Source organism: Trachinotus anak, unplaced genomic scaffold (assembly GCF_046630095.1).
Source record: "Trachinotus anak isolate AG129_WGS33_773 ecotype Australia unplaced genomic scaffold, CSIRO_AGI_Tana_v1 ptg000018l, whole genome shotgun sequence".
NCBI classification, from domain to species: Eukaryota; Metazoa; Chordata; class Actinopteri; order Carangiformes; family Carangidae; genus Trachinotus; species Trachinotus anak.
Window position 1 is genome coordinate 4881439 of NW_027273869.1, and position 19358 is coordinate 4900796.

At 39.7% G+C, this 19358-nt stretch overlaps 1 protein-coding gene across 4 annotated transcripts in view; it reads left to right on the forward strand.

Moving 5' to 3' along the window:
• The window catches only part of ano2b (anoctamin 2b), a 75406-nt gene that overhangs the window by 32525 nt on the left and 23523 nt on the right, over positions 1-19358 (forward strand). For all 4 annotated transcript variants that reach the window (XM_071502087.1, XM_071502089.1, XM_071502086.1 and 1 more), the window contains 6 exons: positions 7667-7741; positions 7986-8187; positions 9833-9944; positions 10938-10995; positions 11103-11203; positions 14837-14979. In XM_071502087.1, coding sequence (XP_071358188.1) covers positions 7667-7741; positions 7986-8187; positions 9833-9944; positions 10938-10995; positions 11103-11203; positions 14837-14979 — 691 coding nt within the window. The remainder of the gene's footprint in view (positions 1-7666; positions 7742-7985; positions 8188-9832; positions 9945-10937; positions 10996-11102; positions 11204-14836; positions 14980-19358) is intronic.

The following is a 19358-nucleotide window of genomic DNA, read 5'->3' on the forward strand; positions in this document are numbered from 1 at the left end:
TATAATGTCCATGCTATACACCTGCATAAATATGTTTTGTTGCTAGCCATGCAACTGGAAGGGAGCCAATCATTGTAAAGCATATTGCAAACTGAAGCTGATGCCGATCAGCCAGTAAAAAACTGCTTCATTTATCTTGTGTTAAGAAAAACAATACTGAAGTACAATGTTACCTTTTTCCCTGTGGGCATTTTAATTCAAACACTGGTGTGTTAACATGTTAACCTGTTGTGCTTTGCTGAGTCACTGCTAGGACCCATTGGATGACCTCAGTAGAGCTGTCCTTAATTAATGTCATTAGACAGACGTGCCTTTGTCTTCAGTGACAAGTCAAAATATATTTAATTTAATAACTACATTTCTGTACCTGCTGCTGTGGCAACATTTTACCCAGAACCACTTTCAAACCAAACGTCTGTGGGAGAAAATTAAAAAAGACAAAGTGTGTTAGACAAGAAGAAACAAAAAGAAAAAGAGAGAGAGATACAAATAAACAGAGACTTGGAGAAGAACAGGGATGGAGAGAAGCAGAGGGAGGGCGTTTGAGTGGGAGTGATCCATGCTGGGCAGGAAGCCAGGGGTAAGATTAGTGACCGTCACTATGGCGACACAGAACTCTCTGACACACACACACATACTTGCACCATTTGATTTGTTACCTGAGACAGTGAAATGTGCTGTAGGATCAAATCTAGAGATTATATTTCCAAAGCACAACTGAAGTGGTTAATTGTTTATTCATTAATTTGTTGCACCAGTTATTACACAGCGTTCTACAATCACTGTGCCAAACACTGTTAATGTACAGTAAACCTTAATTTCTTTGTGAATACTCGGTGTACAAACCATACATCATTCATTTGATAATTTGGCACAGTGAGAATGTCTGGACATAGTACAATGGGCAAACAGTTTTTTTTGGTTCATTTATTAACTGAGGCTGTGTCTGATCCTCAGTGACAGACATTTCTTAAATTAACCTGTCACTGCTAATGAGACGAGACAAAAAAAGCTAAAGCTAAGAAGGTTTTTACATTTAATTTTAGACGTGACACCTGGAAAGCTCTCAGAGTCTGGCAGAGTCTCAGTCTCAGCCCTAAGTCTTACAACTACTAATAGTCTTTTTCAGGGTCTTACAGATACAGGACTAGATGTATATTAACATCCTATCAAATTATATTCATATATGCTCATTAAAGGTCCCATGTTTTACATTTTTCCTCTGTTTTATTTGAAGTTTGAAATTCATAAGATATTTCTGTGGTTTTTAAGAACCAAAAACCATCTCACTGTGTTTTTACATGTCTCTCAGGCTTCTCTCTGGAGCTTTAATAACAACAATCAGAAGGCTGTGATCCTTTCTACTGATTGGCTGACTGTTTTTTGAGTGACTGAATAAAAATATTGCATTTTAGGTGAAACTCGGAAACCAAATCCTGCAAGGTTGGATGGTGGGTCCAGGTGGGCGGGGCTTGGGTCGTGGCTGAGATCAGTGACTGCTTTGTTGTGACATCACAAAGTCCCAGAAGTCCTGACAGCTGGTTTTAAGGCTCAGTTTCTGAATACAGGCTGTGTGCATTTCTCTGTGGACTGAGGCTCTGATACTTTCACAGTATTAATATAGAACCTAGACCTGATCTGTAATCAAAAAACAAATGGACATTTACCTTTATACAATATGGACCTTTTGAAGACAGCATTAAAAAAGGAACCCTTATACCACTAGCTGTATAAGAGACACTCAGTGGTTTACTAGCTAGCGAACAGCTGAATATCTGACACTCAATCATTGCGTTTTTACACCATCTGACATGTGAAGAGTCGTATTTTCACAACATTTTCACAACGCATTCTCAGCACAGACAGATTGAATAGTATGTTTTTGTCCCATTGTGGAAGCTTTTGACAGTGAACACAAATTTCACCCTCAGAATCGAGACACTCAAATAAAATGGTGGGGGGTTAATATAGTTCTTTACTTAGTAATAAAGGAGTGACTGCTTTTTTGTGACTGCCTGTGTATGTCCAATTGTCACTGTGTGTGATTGTTTGTGAGCAACACACACACACACACACACACACACACACACACACACACACACACACTATGATATGGTGTATACGTGCAAATAAATGTCTTGTTCATTGGTCCTCTGAGGATGGCAGTAGGTTTGAATGTTGAATGATTGTAGCGCTTATTTATTTATTCAGTCTTTTAAGGGACGTAAATGGTTATAAAAGGCTGAAATTGAATGTTTTCTCATTTGTCAATCAAAAGTTGTGAAAAATTGCTGCACATTGACTGGTTCAAACTTCTCAAACGAGAGGATGTTGACACTGTGAACTGAACATCATTGGGTTTTGGACTTTCTCAAACAAAACAAGACATTTAAAGATGTCACCTCAGCAATTATTTGAAAATGCAAATGAATTTTAGTTGCAGCCCAAATGTTATGCCAGGGATAAATTTGAAGATTAGAGAGAGGCAGAGGGAGGAGGATGAACAGAGGAAGTGAGTGACAGAGAAATAAAGATTGTGAGCGACTCTCTGTCACGAGATGGTGGCTTTGTTGGGCTTGCCTCAGTGGAGGTTATAAACCAAATATAACACCTGACCCATTTACGGCTACACCTCTCTCTGATGGCTGTTCCCACCAACCATGTCCCTGTCTCTGTCACACACACACACACACACACACACACACACTGAAGGTCTTTTTGTCCTTCAGTAATGTATTCAGGTGTGTAAAGGCCAGATCATGGTCTACTTCACATAAACTTTGTCATCTGCTGAAGTCTTTGAGGGTTTGTGCAGTTCCTGTCCACATTACAAGAGCACCGACGGCACATACACTAGAAAAGTAAACTGCACACGTTTCGTATGGTGTATGTACTCACTGTGTTCCACATCATTGATCCTATTCTGGTTAAATGGTTGTATGCACTGTTTATTTTTTTACTTTTTCAGGATGCTGTCAGGAAGTCGGCATCATCTGCATGTGTGAAACATTTCTTGATTGTAGCATCGTGTTCAGTCCACATGCAAGTCCACAGCTGTCCATGTCCTTATCTTTTCTGGAGTATGATCAAGACTTAAGACAGCAGAAAGCATGTCTACAAAAGTTCTTCAGTATTTCTTTTTATTTAAGGATTGGACCTAAAAGGCAGATCTTAATATACAGATTTAGCAAGTTGCTAAACATACCAATTGCAACTAACACAATAGTGTTAGTGTTGACTAACAAAATATTGTTAGTTGCAATAGTGTTGCAGTGTTAAGAACTGGGTCTCTGTGGTGACATTCCTGGAAAAATGCTTTATTAAGTTGCTTCTTATGCAAACCGCACATTTCCTCTGGCTGCAGCTTCACATTAAAAACATTTAACTGATGAAACATAAGTCACAGAAAATGCAATGTGAGCTTAGCACTGCTGTTGTTGTACAAAACAAGAGAAAGATCATTTTTGACAGCAGATCAGTTTGAAATGTTGCAGTGAGTAATGGAAGAAGGAGCAGTGAGCTGGGAGATGAAGAGCTGCAGGCAACAGGTTGCAAACCTCCAACTCCTCAGCCAGGTAACCAGCTCCTGTTGCTGTGCCTTGCTGTTTGCAGACTCTAGATGTGTGCAGCATAAATCAGGTCACAGAATAATGGAACATTATTAAACAACAACAGTTTGTTTTGCTGCCCCAGAATTCTCTGAGCTGTTGTATTAAACCACATTTGCTGTTACCATCTGTAACAACAGGTGCTGACAAATCTACCAGGACTGACATCTTTGAGAGTGCCACATTAAGTTGAGCCACACAGGAGAATCCCATTTTGTTCCTAAATGTCAAGGTTCAAGACACATCTCTTGGATGCACTGGGATGCATCATCAGTGATGTTCCTGGGGTCATAGGGGGTTTTGGGTCTTTCGACAGCAGACCTCCTCACCCAGGGGACTCAGATGGGGTTAGTCAAGTCCATCCCAGGGACTCAGCTCTTTGTTTAAAGTCACCTGGTGGTGGTCTCTGCAGTTTCAGTGAGGGAACATATGGCCCCTCTGCTGGTCCACTGATTCCAAACCCAGTCAGAGCTTTGCAGTGTAGGCGCTCTGCAAACCCCTGGCAGGCACCTCAGTAGGCTCAGAGAGCCTCAGCTTCTGCACTGCTCTACCAGCTCCTAGTATTTGCTGAGCATCCTCCATGTGTTTTTCCCAGGGGACTGTCAGTTCCCACACAATCACCTGCTGGGTGGAAACTGAGAAGATGACCATGTCTGGGTGGAGTGTTGTTTGTGAAATGTGATCAGAGAACTTTAGTAGTTTAGGAGGCTGTGGAGAGTCGACATGGTTGTGTCTGTGGTAGTGGATAGGGCCTCTCTCCAGCTTTGAGAAAAGGGATGATTTTCTTCTTTGGGTAGTGTTTATTAAATTGAATGGTTACATTGCATATACTATGTGTACTGTATAATGAATTCATGGTCTTTTTTTTTTTTTTCGAGTGTTTCATTCCTATGCACATCTTTATATGTGAAAATTGTTAAATATGTGTATTGTATTTAGTATTTCAGTCAGATTCCTCATTAGCTTTTTTCACTGATTAACACACCGACCAACCTGAGATAATAACACACAACATTACAGAGACACTTGACCCTGACAAGACCCTGGCATGTTTTTAAAGAAACAGCAACAGCAGAAATTCTGTAGTAAAAAAGTTTCAACATAGAACTTGTTCTTTTAAAGTTGTTGACTGTCATGTTCTTCAGTTGTACACATATATTTTATTGCTTACATAATACACATTCATGTCTGTAACAGGGTTTAATAGTAAAGAAAGGTTAGAGGTCGCCTGTCAGAGAGGTGTAGCTGGGGTCACATAGTGTGCATGTGTATCAGGGGAAGTGTGTGTTGGAGGATTTGGGACATGGCAATACTACAGGAATGACGTAAGATGTACTGTTGGTTGTCTTCCTCTTAATTATGCATAAAAAAGCTTTTTGTTGCATATGTGTTGGTTTGTTTAAGTATCAGCTACTGAGCGTGGACACGAAGTTACATGGATTCACAAGCAACTTGTTGATTGGAAAGTTTTGCATTAACACTCAAACTCAAATCAAATTGAATTTACTTTAGACAGCATTATCACTCCTCACAGACCACAACAAAGTTTCTTCATGAGTTGACATTTGTATACATTATAACAGTTATATTGGTCTTTTTTGCAAATAGTATTATTTTTTTATAAACATTTCTCCATCTCAGATGATGGAGACTCACTGCACCAGACTGAGAAACACCACAGAACACAGTTCATCCAGCAGGACTACTGACTGAATATTAGTGGAGGAACGAGCAATTAACAGGACTTTTACAATGGCTACTGAACTGCTGCAGTTTTATGCATGTGATGGACAATATCTAATTGAAAATAAAGTCTTATGTAAAATAAATTAATCAATCAATTACCACAAGAAAGGTTAAAAGGTATCGGATTGATAAAATAATAGCAATACCATAACGATGAACATAGAAAACTGGACATGCAGTAGAAGAATCTTAAAAATAAATAGGTAAAATGGACAGATAAGATCTAAAACAAATAGCATCACAATATTTCCCTATATTCCAGCTAATAGTCAGTGTGTCCTTAGGACACCGGCCTCCTCCTGGAGAGCCCCAGAATTACCCAAACCTGTCAGTTGCCTGGACAATTATGTTGTATGTCATATATTTTACATCTGAGGTACATGCTATGTGTTTTATTCACTATTGTTGAAATGTACTACTTTTTATCTACAGCATAATCAAAACAGCAGCAGTGAGGTTGTGTATTTTCTTTATGTCTGTAAAAACTGAGGACGCTTGTATCACAGGTTGTACTGAGCTATTGTAGTCACTAGATGGTACTGTTGTCTCAGCATATTCAAGGTCTCACAGTGCACAGGCTGTCTGTCCGTCACTCTGTGTGAATGTGGACGTGTGTGGGTGAAATTCTTCTCTAGCTCTGTCTCAGCCTGCCCATGTAAGTATATGTGTGTGTATATACCTATAATCAGTGATGCCTGGGTGAAGGGGGTCACATTCCTGGGGATGGGGATGCAGCATTTGTCTTTCCAGAGATCAAACCATGTTTACCGACGGACAGTCCATTCAAGCAGCTTTTCTTTTTGACTCAAGTGGGTCAGATTCTCCCACTGGGTTTCAGGGCAGAGAACGATGTTATACAAACTAATGCAAGTGGTTATTAGGGGAGATTCAGAGTGTTGGAGGACATTAAGAAAGTCTAAGATGTTTTTCAACTTAATTTATTTAGTTCTTCTTTTGTTTTTATAACCAAGAACCTTTACAACTCACTTCACTTTATCTTGTGTTGATCTTCTTGGCCCCAGTTGCAGCTCACCTTTTCCTGCCTGTCCAAAAATACAAAGAACAGAGTGGATTCATTGTTCTCAAACCCACATCAGTTTCAGCCTTGGTCACTGATTTGTTCAGTTTTGCACACTGACAAAGTTGAACAGCCTGTGTTTGTAATCCCTGAAACCTCGTAGAAATGGCACTTTACAGGAAGACCACGGGTCAACAACAGCCAAGGAGTTGGTGGGAATTAGTGATCAATAGCAGGATGCTCATCCTTAATATCATTTGATTTTATACAGTTCTTTACTTAAAGGACATTTTGGGAAATATGCTTATTCGGTCTCTTACTAGGAGTTGGATGAGAAGTCTGGTCATGGCCAAAGACAAGAATAAAGAATCTACCTACCAAAGCATCTAGATCCAATCTAGATATGAACAAAAATAATAGTGTAAAGAGACACAACCAGCAGAGACTTGAGCAAGTCACTGAATTCTATCCACCACATCGCCCCCAAAAAACAGGATATATTACATTGATTAGTGCAAGCCAATTGTTTCCTGACTGTAGCTATTAAAGTGGTTTCAGCTTTCTTATTTAACTCTGCAAGAAAGCAAATAAGAATCTCCATACTGTTGAGCAATGCCTTTAAGTAGAGGTCAACAAATTTGTACATGTGTAGCAAAAGTTGTCCTGGTGTCGAAGCTGGTCTGAAAGCAAATTCAAAGAGTCCAGGCGTGACACAGCAAATGTCTAATTTTCACATGAAATAACTAATAGTGATCCACATGTTGTGTAATGGTCTGTAGTAGCAGTATTAATATTTTTTCATTTCAATGCAAGTTTTACAGAAGTGTTCCCATATCAGTGCCTGGGAAAATGGATAAAACACATTTACTAGGGGTCGCCTGGGTATCTGAGATTCTATGGAATGAAAACATTTGTTCCAGCTGGTCTCCAAATATAGGATGCAGACTGTAAAACGCGCTATTGTGCTCCTTTATGTCTCTCTGTTGAGACATAGTAATGTTTCCTGTGGAGGCAGCAACACACAGATGCCAAGAGTACTGCTGCAGCTTCGACTCTCCATTCAGCTTTTACAAACCGTTTGAAAGGAGGAAAGAGAACTGTGACGATGCGTTTAAAATCAGGACTTTGAGATTTGTTTTTATGAATGAAACAGCTTTTTTCTTCTCTTTTGGATATCTACCTCAGATTTTCCCCAAAAAGTTGATGAAGCATTGTCCATTGTACAAGTGACTGCAAACTGTTCCTTTCCTTTCCTCCCCTGACCCCCCCCCCCCCCCCCCATCCTTCCTCTCAGACTGCCATAGACAAGTTGACCTGGAAAGACCGTCTTCCTGGATACTTGATCAACGTTTCCTCTATCCTCTTTATGGTTAGTACATAAAAATCAGGTTGATGCTCTACTAGGGATCATATCTTTTCTCAGTACATTTGGATGAAAGCTCTTTAAATAGAAAAATAAATATGTATACGACAGAGTTAATGTACATGTATGGTGACCTACATTGCTGTGTTCCTTGAAATATTAATTCCAGCCACTGAACTGTGACTATCAGATAAATCTGGTGGAGTAATGACTAATTCATTTTCCTTCTTTTATGTCCCTTTGCTCCCAGTTTGGTCTGACGTTTTCAGCAGTGTTTGGAGTCATTGTTTACCGCATCACAGTGTCGGCCCTGATGGCGATGAGCCCCGACCCAGAGACCAAGTCCAATGTTCGGGTGACAGTGACGGCCACTGCGGTCATCATTAACTTAGTGGTTATTCTGATCCTTGATGAAATCTACGGAGCTGTGGCAGTGTGGCTGACCGAACTAGGTACAGAAACACATTATTCATTATTTATTATTATCATTCATTATTATTATCACTTATAGTTTCGTTGCTTTGAGAACATAATGCAACTTTTTTAATGGCGTAAATAACAAACAATGTTAAAACAAACATTACTAGCCAGCCTCAGAGTAAAGATTGCTGAATTATTAAAGGAGCTATTTGTAAGTTTTGCTACTGCTACCATAGCTAACATTAGCATTAACGGCTCCGGCACAATGGATGTGTGGCGTGTGTATGGCGGCCACAGAATGTCTTATTTTTCATTTTGGCGCCCATGTTAAGGGAGTAGAGTGAGCACACTGCCTGCATGAGATGTGTGTCACACGCCTCGTGGCTGCGTTGCGTGATCCACAAGTTTGACCTTTTGGCTTTAGCAAAAACAGACACAGAAAAGATCTGTTGATGTCATATTGACATGATACCAGTGACATTAGATAAAACTGACACCTTCCACTATAGTCTCTGTCTAGGCTGAATTTGAATATGTCACAGACATGAAATATAAATATGAAATGGTTAAAAAAAATAACCATTTTAGCAGCTGCATGTGGAGACATTTTAGTAACATTTTCTGTCAAAAATAAATCAGAAATTAATTTAAAAAGAAGAGAAATCTAACATTCCAGTATCCTGCAAACTCAGATCAGGACATAGACGTGGGTGCATCAGGGCCGACCTCCCACATGTGGGAGCGTGTAGTGGATGTCAAATTTACATTGATTTGATGAGAAAACTCCAGGTTGGTGCTAGGTTGGATCAGCCTGCTGTGGTAGTGTCACTGTCAGACCCCTGCCCCTAACGGTATCCAAATATCCAACTGAGTTTTACCTGATTCTGATTCTTTCATGGGAATGAAAATCAGATGTGAACTCAGTCACTTGTTTTTCATATTCACAACATATTTTACAAATGTTAGAAGAAAAATTCTACCTCTGCAACTCATAAACTAAATCAGCTTTACATCATGTAATCATCCTGCATCTGTGAGTGAGAGACAGAAAGAGTCTTTCTGTCTCTTGGTGGATAATTTGATGAAACTTTGATGTTTTCATGCTCCAGTCATCCCATCAGTCGTCCCAGGAGGTTTCAGCCACATTTACATTCATATTCAAAACCTTGGAAATAGAAGAAAAGAATGGGAAGAAGTGTGAGAAAGAGGGAAAGTGTGTGTGTGTGTGTGTGTGTGTGTGTGTGTGTGTGTGTGTGTGTGTGTGTGTGTGTGTGTGTGTGTGTGTGTGTGTGTGTGTGTGTGTGTGTGTGTGTGTGTGTGTGTGTGTGTGTGTGTGTGTGTGAGAGAGAGAGAGAGAGAGAGAGAGAGAGAGAGAGAGAGGAGATATGCCTTGTGAAAAGTGCCAGTATTTTAACCTACTTCCAGCACAGTGATCATATTATAACTCTGATTCCAGAGTCACACTGACAGTCACCACTTTTCTCATAACAGACTCTGTGTGGAAAACTTTAACGTCCATTTATATAAAGTAATGATAGCCCAACCTAACATCTGGCTGTTAACCAAACCTAATATACAGTACATACATTCCACTTCATGTGTATTTAACATGGTCTTTGTTTCCCCCTGCTGTACTCTGACCTCATAAAACAAAGCCATATCAACTCTTTCTTACAGAGATTCCCAAAACAGAGACCAACTTTGAGGAGCGTCTCATCCTCAAAGCCTTCTTGCTCAAGTTTATGAACGCGTACGCGCCCATCTTTTATGTGGCTTTCTTCAAGGGACGGTAAGTCCGGTGTCCGTGTGTGATCACTGTTTGTGCATCGCTGTCCTATGAGAATAGTTTATCTCCAAAATATCTTTTTTTTTTTTATGAGCTAACTTTATCACACTGCATTTTCAGCTGACATAGTGGGTTTATAAATGGTTTATTTAGCTTAAGAGGGAGAATTTCCACAAACCAAATTGGGCAGACAAATCATTTGCAAAACAGTACGAGTTGGTGAAAAAATTTAATTGACTGATTGATTCACTACATAGTCCACCTCAGTGGAAATTTATCTTTGGCTTCTCCCTAAGTACAGAAAAATACATGCAATCTGTGTAACACAGCACACTATTAAAAACATACAACATGAACAACACACAATAGTGCAATTGAGCAAGTAGCAGCAGATATATAAATATCAGGGAGCAAATCTTATAAAATAACAAGACAAGTAATAATTGTTCTGATGCAGTCAGTAACTATAAAACAAATAAATGTTATTAATTGTTTTAAAATTAAATGATTATTAAAAACATTAAAAATGTTTCAGTCATTGTTCTGTTATTTTCTTTTATTAAGGTCTATTGCTGTGATAAGCCAGTGATAGGAACTTAGATTGTGCACTAAAAGATAACATCCATGGCAAAAACTGGAGTATCAAAAAAGAAAAATTGAGCTTCCCTTGTTTTCAGTTCATCCCTGAATGTTTGACTGTGACCATTAAAGTAAAAAGGGCTCTGAGAACAAATTATCTGGCCTCTGTAATGTTACGGGGTTGGATGTGGGCAGCCAACATTTTTGAGATTTTCAAGTGGGCCATGAGTTGGAAAAGTTTGGGAACCACTCCCTTACACTAACAGGCCTTGCCTATTATTCACCAGGATTACACTTGATGCCATAACACAACTGTTTACATAAATTTTAGAAAGAAATATAAACATCACCCCTGAGTGAATCCAAGAAATCCCTGAAATCTCTGAGTGTGTGTGGAATATTTCTGTGTTTCTGCAGGTTTGCAGGTCGACCAGGAAATTATGTGTATGTCTTCAACGATTATCGGATGGAAGAGGTTTGTGTTCAGTCTTTTTGTCTGAGACTCTTTTCATTTATCTGAATATGTAAAACATTAGGTGATGATGACAGTGTGTATAAATATTGTGCTTGTGTCGCCCTCAGTGTGCTCCAGGAGGCTGCCTCATCGAGTTGTGCATTCAGCTCAGCATCATCATGCTGGGGAAACAGCTAATCCAGAACAACATCTTTGAAATCGGCATCCCGTAAGTACACTACAGAGGAGTCACTAACAAGGAGGTCGAACATCGAGGTCGAAGCTGAGATATTTTGTCTAATGTCTAAAGAGCTAGTGACACCTAACACACATACCTACACAAACACACAATTGCTCACAAGCTCGTACAACATTCCCTCAGTCCTTTCTTGTTCTGATAACATTTATACAGCACTACTCCATCTTGTGTAACAGCTCAGCGTTTACATGCAAATCCTAAAGGTCAGAGGTCAGCTCTGTTTATAACAACTGTCACAAAACACAGGGGCCTTTCAGCCTCAGGCTGCACTGTTCCTGTTGCTGTAAGCACAGTTTGACCTCCTCACCCATTAGGTGAGTCTCATCAAACACTGTGGTTCCTCCAGGACGTCCCGTGGCATCGGGGAGCCAGGGCACATACCATCATACCATCTACATACCATCTTCTCATCTGTTTCACACTTAAAAGCTTTCACACCTGGGAGGCAACCACAAACACCACGGGACTGTACTGTGGGCTAGTGTGCAGCTTTACAGAGAACCTCAGGAGTCACTGAGTAAAGGCAGAGGTGTCAGAGGTTTTCACAGCTTCTGTCTGAGGATGTAAGATCTGGACCTGTCCATTTAAAAAACAGGAAGCAGATCAAAGACAAACCAAGAGCAACTGGGCATGATTTAGAGTTGAAGGGCCTGAGTCTGACCCAGTTTTTTCACAGGCTCATTGTGTTTGTGTCTCAAACCATGGAAATATCTAAATGAGCAGTGGTATTATATTAACCTATGGTGTTGATGTAACGAAGAGTCTGCATATATACAAGACTCTTTCATGTCGTGTAAAACAAGAAAACAAAATCAAGATTGGCTAACTTCCAAAAACACACCTTAGCAGGCTCTCAGGGGCCCGAACACAAACAGCAGGGGTGAATCCTTCAGAGGACTGAGGACTGGTGGGCTGAGCCTGCAAAGAGGATTCAGGTCTATTGAGATTTCAGATTCTGGGCCCATAGAGATCAAAACAAGTGACTGCTGCACCACAGTGATGACCTGTTGAATTATAAAAGAAGGTGAGTTTTCCCTGTGGAGTTGGAGGAGGCTTCGGGGTGACTCATTGTGATGTGTTGAGGTTTGAAATGTGGCCTTGAAAGGATGCAGGCCCTGAACAAGGGCAGAGTTTGTATAATACTGTATATCACAGAGGTTTTCGAAGCATGAGTAGTGCCTCCTCAGGGTGGCACAGAGGGACAGACAGGTGCTGCTTTTATCATTTGGCCCACTTATCACCCTCACCCTCAAAGTGTACCTGATATATGGCGTTCACAAGAATGGGTCAGACATGAGCTCACAGTGACATTTGAAGAAATTCCCCAAGGTGTTATTGTGATATCACCTTCACCCTGGGACACGCTTGTTGTTCAATGTTCTGGGACTTTTGAAGCTACTGAAGTCAGCTACTCATCAGTGGTGTGTATGTTGGAAAATTAGCTAAAATGTAAGTTGTTTTCTTTTATGATTGCATGATTCTTTTAAATTAAACTTTTATTTTACCAGGCGAGACATTAAGAACAGATTCTTATTTACTGTGACGGCCTGGCAAGTGTCAGAAAACACTTGTAGGATTTAGATATTATTGCAGATGTCTGCTGTGAACCTGAGCTTAGCCTTTTGTGTGTTTCAGTCAGGTTCATCACTTTTTTGTGTCCCCTGGAAACACTTTGTTGTATGTGCTACTTGTAGTGTGTTATTATTCAACCTGACTCAAGATCAGGAGGGGAGATAGTGACCATATTTCACAGACACTGAATTGGTGACATTATTCTTGGTGCTCACCTTGAAGCTGTGGGGGTTGTGTAGATCCTCTGTGCTGCTGGGTTGAAGATGTGTGAAGGGGCCATGTGTTAGAATTTGTAACTTCTTTGCAGAAGCATCCATATGTGAAGCTTTGTCTTCTGTCATGTCTACAACATTGTGTTTTATCAGAATCAGCTTTCTTGGCCGAGCCTGTGAACATGTACAGAGAGCTGGACTCAGTGTTTTGTTTCTCTCAGTGTGATAACTTCAATTTTGCCTGAAAATACACTGAATATCTTTTTATTAAATTCCTTCTCTGCGTATGTTATATGAATCTGGACAGACATGGACGTACACTGCAACTTGACTGGAGGCATACAACTGCTTTTTTGAGGGGGGGGGGGGGGGGGGGGGGGGGGGGGGGGGCACAGTGTGTGACTTAGAAAAGCCCTGGTGTATCACACTTGTAGAGTAACGCAGTGTTTCCTGTCACCTGAATTTAAGTCCAATATTGATTGTTCAGCTGGTCAGATGCTCAGTTTTACACCAGCTGCATGCAGCTCTGTAGGTTGTTACCTCTCCACATGCTGATTCAAATATTGCTAAATACAGGTTGAATTAAACATTTAACATTAACATCTACATCCAGTCCATGTGACTGTGTGCATGTTCTGTGAAAACTTTAACTCTCTTGTGTTTGTGTGACAACCACGTAAATAATGTAGTGAAGCATTTAGCTGAGTTTTTATCAGCAGTACACACATTCACATGCACAACCACGTGCATTAGTGTTGGGCAAGTTACTCAGGAAGTTACTTTTTACTCATTACTGCTTTAAAAGTAATCATATTACTTTACTAATTACCTCATATCAAAAGTTATAGTTACATTACTCATTATATTACTATATTACGTTCGATTTACAAACATATTAAACATATAGGATGATACCATAGCTTCCTGTTTTGTTATTTCAGCCACGACATATTAAACATGGTCCCAATGTTCAGAAGTGAAATAATGATTATATCTCTTTAACAGCAGCTTCTCAAACCTCTGATCAGACAGTCTGCTCCTTGTTGGGGTGAGCACCAAACCTCCTAAACTAAAAAGCTGCTCCTCGGGTGATTGGTGTTGTACTTTATGTAAATGCTTTTCACGTTTGGGAACTGATTCAGAGTTTCACCACTGCCCAACACTGACAACAATACATACATGCATGCTTTTATTCACACAGTATACTGTGCATAAAAACACACTACAGGCACTACTGTACACACACACACACACACACACACACACACACACACACACACACACACACACACACACACACACACACACACACACACACACACACACACACACACACACACACACACACACACACACACACCCAGACCCAGATACTGTAAGTGGGGATTATTTAAACCAAGGTGTGTACTTACAGAAACACACAACAGACTCTCTCTCTCTCTCCTTCCCAGCAGCAGTTTGTTGGCCTCACACAGCTCCAGTTTTCAGAAATCTCTGCCAGTTTCTTTGGAAGCATTCACAGTCAGCACCTGGCTCTCACTGCAGTCAGTTTTCAATGAAATGTCAGTTTTACTGGACCTCTGTAAATACTTGTTTGGCTATTATGTTTCACAAGCAGAGGCTGTGTCAAGAGAGAGTTTACTGAGTACAAATCCCATAGACCAGTACCACCATGCTTCCCATCTGCATGTTAGAATAAAGTAAATACTGTTTATTTGTCAGGGAGACAAGTAAACAACACATGCAATTATTTTATATTTCTCCTATGCAAAATTAGCCCCAGTCTTTATATCACCCATCTCTCGCTCTGTCCTGACAGGAAGTTGAAGAAGTTGGTGCGTGCGCTGAAGGCTAAAGGATCAGCAGAGAAGGAGAGGGAGGAGGAGAGGCCTCCACAGCAGTGGAACCTGGACTACGCCTTGGCTCCCTTTGAAGGCCTCACGCCTGAATACATGGAGATGAGTGAGTCTGCATGCACACATACACACACACACATGCACACACACACACACACACACACACACACACACACACAGAAAAAAAGCTTCAGGGACAAAAAGCAGCCATTTAGGCACCAACATACTTTTAAAATGAGTATTCTTGTGCATCACTCAGCAGTGTTATGTAATCTGTAACTTCAAGGAACAATGTGACTTCTCAAGGATTTAGAAGGAAAGAAGGATGTGGGGTATATTTGTGTTTGTTTAATGTTCATTCACACTCATCGTAACTGTCTCTTATGAACAGCATATCTAGATCAACCTGTGTTAAATTAGATTTTGGTGGTTAAAGCTCAAAGGTCACTGTGATCTCATAAAACATATTTTTGTCCATAACTCACTAATTCATACACCAATTATGACACAGCTTCACTCAAATGTTCATAGGGATAAAATGAACCTGTGTTAAATTTCATATCCAAATGGTCAAAGGTCAACGTCACTGTGACATCATAATGTTCTGCAAAAACATTCATGCTGTAATTAGGAAGGAGAGATTGTGACCATATTTCCACTAACTTGGCTGGTTGACAAAGACATACAACCACAAGGCGGTAATTGTAGTTGCAGTTGTCATTTGTAAAGAACTGTTTCATATATGCACATGCAGCAGAGCACGCACACTGTGCATATAATGATTTGTTTACATTCATGTCTGTCTCAAACTAAAGCACATAAGCAGTGTAAATGCAGTCACAGATTAAATGTGTTTCCTCCCTCAAGTATAATCAGTCTCAGCTGTGTTTAAGTTTGGTATTTAACCTTAAAACTAATTAGCATAGTGACATTATTTTTCTTTTTTATTACTTTCCATTGCTTTGGTAAAGTCGGAATTTGATTGGCGTTCACTTTTTCAGGGAGTTTTATAGTTATTCACATAGAAAATAGTGGTTCCTTTGTAGTTCCTTATTTGTCTACCACAACCTGCTTATACAGGGCTGTCACTGGATGTTTGAAGGAACAGGCCACGGTGCTGGGACAGCTAACAAGCAGAGGGACTGTGGACTCAAACACACAAAAGTTTTGAGCCAGTCTTCAGACGAGCTTTTGCAGATTACAGGAGCATGGCAACTGCTCAGGCGGCAGTATAGTATGAAATTTTATGTAAAAGTAATACAGTAAACGTAGGGTACCCTTAAGCCCTGACCTGTCTGAAACATCATATGAATTTAAAAGGCTGCCACATATTGAAAAAGTCAGGGAATTTAAAAATATAACAGAACATAACACAACATTTATTATTAGATGGAAAGGAAAGGAAACAGTCATGAAAAACCTTTAAAGGTTTACGCCTCGATCACTGTGGGAACTATGTAAATAAGATTTCCTCCATCTTATCAGTTGGTTCTGCATTTAAAGGGAGTTTAGAGCTTCTGTGGAAAACTGGCAGTGCCGCTGTTGCTTGGCATCACCAGTTTGTATTTACTGTTGTTGGCACATGTAAAACATGGTGGAATAAACACTGTAAATCAAGTAATGTCCAAAGTCTCATTAAATCTCATCCTGACATAGACAAAACAACTGTAATAACAAAAAAATGAGATGAACCCAACACAGGAGAAAATGAAACTAAAATAATTATTATTTATAGTTTTAATTAATGTTAGTGTTCAGTGTGTTAGTCTGGAGACCATCCAGAGGTCAAATAGTTTAGAGAAGGACAGTTACTGTATGTGCCAATAAAAGTTGACTGATTCAGTGCCTTTGAGGGGGAAGTTATTATTGGATCTGTTAAAGAGCTGCAGGTGTTGAGTTGTTATGTCTGAGAGTACGTACACACAAATAGGTGCATGCCTCTTATACTATTACGACCAGCTTTAGTCACAAATAAAACCAACACCTGCTCAGTCATAACTTAATTGTGTGTACAATTGTGATTAAGATTTATTTGCAGCAATCAGTGCTGAAAACTAACTGAAAACTGACATTTAAATATCAGTGCTTTGGTTACAATTGTGATCTGCTGATTTTTCATGTAAAGAGCTGTTTTGCTCGGCTCTATCACAGACAGTGAGAAGTTCATGGAAGCTGTTAGATTCCCAGAAATGTTTTAAAACATAAAAATTACTCTGCTTCTGTTTCTTCTGCAAAACAAACAAACAAAAAAATTTAGAAAAAATTACTTCCTCTGTCTCATTGACAAATCCAGATGAATGAATACTACATTTAAATATTGTTTGTTTCTCCTACTTCAGTGAACACTCAATTTCTGTGTATGGAGACAGGAAGTATCAGGTTTTCTCATCACGGTTGTTTAAGTAGCATGTTGGACAATGATTGACTCCAAACTAGCTGTAATCACACAAAATTATTTTGTTGTTTGAGATGTTAGCTAAACATCCTTCAACAGATGAATCAGAACCTTTCAATGTCAGACTCTGCACAGTTAAGGTCAAACATTCAAGTCAAGTAACAATAAGCAAAACATAATTCTGACTCGACAGGGTCTTTAAACGTTCAGATTTAAACACTTGAATGATTGGAGATGTGGGAAAACCACCTTAAACAAAATATTAATCATAGCAGATTATTTTCACATGTCTGGAGAGGAGCTTTAAGCCTGCCCTCTACCAGCTGCTTGGACAAACATGAGTAGAGCCATGCTGAGCCAAGTCTGGAAAGGTAGAACTCTAGAAATTAAACAACACTGTTCAGTTGGAGCAAACTTTTTCAAAGCCAAATTTTTTTTAGATATTAAAAGTTTGAAAAAAAAGTGTTTACTTTACCTAGACAATATTTGTTAAAATGGCAGCACTGAATTAAGATCTCTGCTGTGTAGAGCTGTGAGTAATGTTTCCATGTCCATAATCTGCTGTAGACCTTTGTGCATCTCTGATTTGAAGACACAGTCAGGACACTGATGTCTAATGACCGAAAAGTTCATGTCTGACCTCCAAACAGCAACAGCAGAGACATTTTGACTGGAATAAGTGTCAACAATTCCCTGCAATTATTGATAGAAGTTCTTTTACCAGTGAAAACTAATTGAATGTAAAACCATATACTTTAAGGCACCACTGAATACATAAACCGATGATATGTACGTTTGTATGGAGAGAATAATGTGCTGAAGAGAGATACAGGCTACATCCAGCAGATTAAAAGTAATGATTAAAAATTTAATCCAAGAAACCAGTGAGAGCTGACACGGCCACACAGCTTGATACTTCCAAGCGGGGTCAAAGTTCAGCAGCAGTTCAGTAAACGTGCAGCAACATGACCTTAGAAACTGACGACATCTGAATGTGAAGGACTGTGAAGCAGTAAAACTGGTTATTATTCTACTCTAAGGTCAAAGCCATAAAAAACAATGAGGTTATGGTGAAATTGAAAATAGCATATAAAGTTTTTCTGGTGAAATGTATTTATGTTCTGTGTGAGTAGTTTTCTCGTAAATGTGGGGTTCAGGACCACATGGACCAGGCTGAGAGAATCAGGAACATACTGTACGTACTATAGGGACAGACACAAGAAACAGCTCCTCACAAACATAAACAGATTTTTTCATTTTATATTTACAAAAATTGAATGGCGTTTACATGCATCGTAGCAGATACCTGTATCATTTGGTGAAATCAAGATCTGCCTTAAAAATCCTCTCTGATGCAAATCAAGTTTTTAACCTTGTTAACATCTATATGATGTTGTTTATATAATTCAAGACATGAGTGAAATAATCAGTCAACTCCATGACTGAGTATATCCACCTTGAACTGCAGTGAACCAATGACAGTTTCATAAAATCAGATTCAGGCAGCCAGGTATTCATATCATGGAGACACAAACCTGATGAACCAATCCTGTCAACTTGTGGGGACAGGGGGCAGGGCTAAATAAACCTGAAACCTTGTCAGTACAGAGAGCCAGAGTTTGCATTAGCACAGCCACTAACACTGTGTCAGCCACTGCCAGTTACAAGCTAACAAACAACATAAACAAATAAAAGAAGCTAACTATGCTAACTGTTCTGATCCGTCTGCTAGTCTCTGATTCTGGTCTCAACAGACTCCTCATCTGAGTCTGGGTCTGACTGAGGCTCCAAACATGTGGCTGAGTCTCTCTGATGTTTCCTCCTCGAACCATCTTGAGACCTGGAGCCAGCAGGTGGTGGGCGGGGCCAAGGCCTGATCCTGATCCTTTCTCAATGAGTAGTAAGAGTAGATGTGGGATGTTTATGTGGGAAAACTGCGTGAAACAAAATATTAATCAAGCAGAGGATTTTTACACAGTTTGGAGAGGAACTTTAATGATGATGAGGTAATTTTATGTTTTACAGACTGAGTGAGGGCAGAGGGAGGTGGGAGGAGGAAAACAGAGAGAAGGACAGCAAAGGAATGTCAG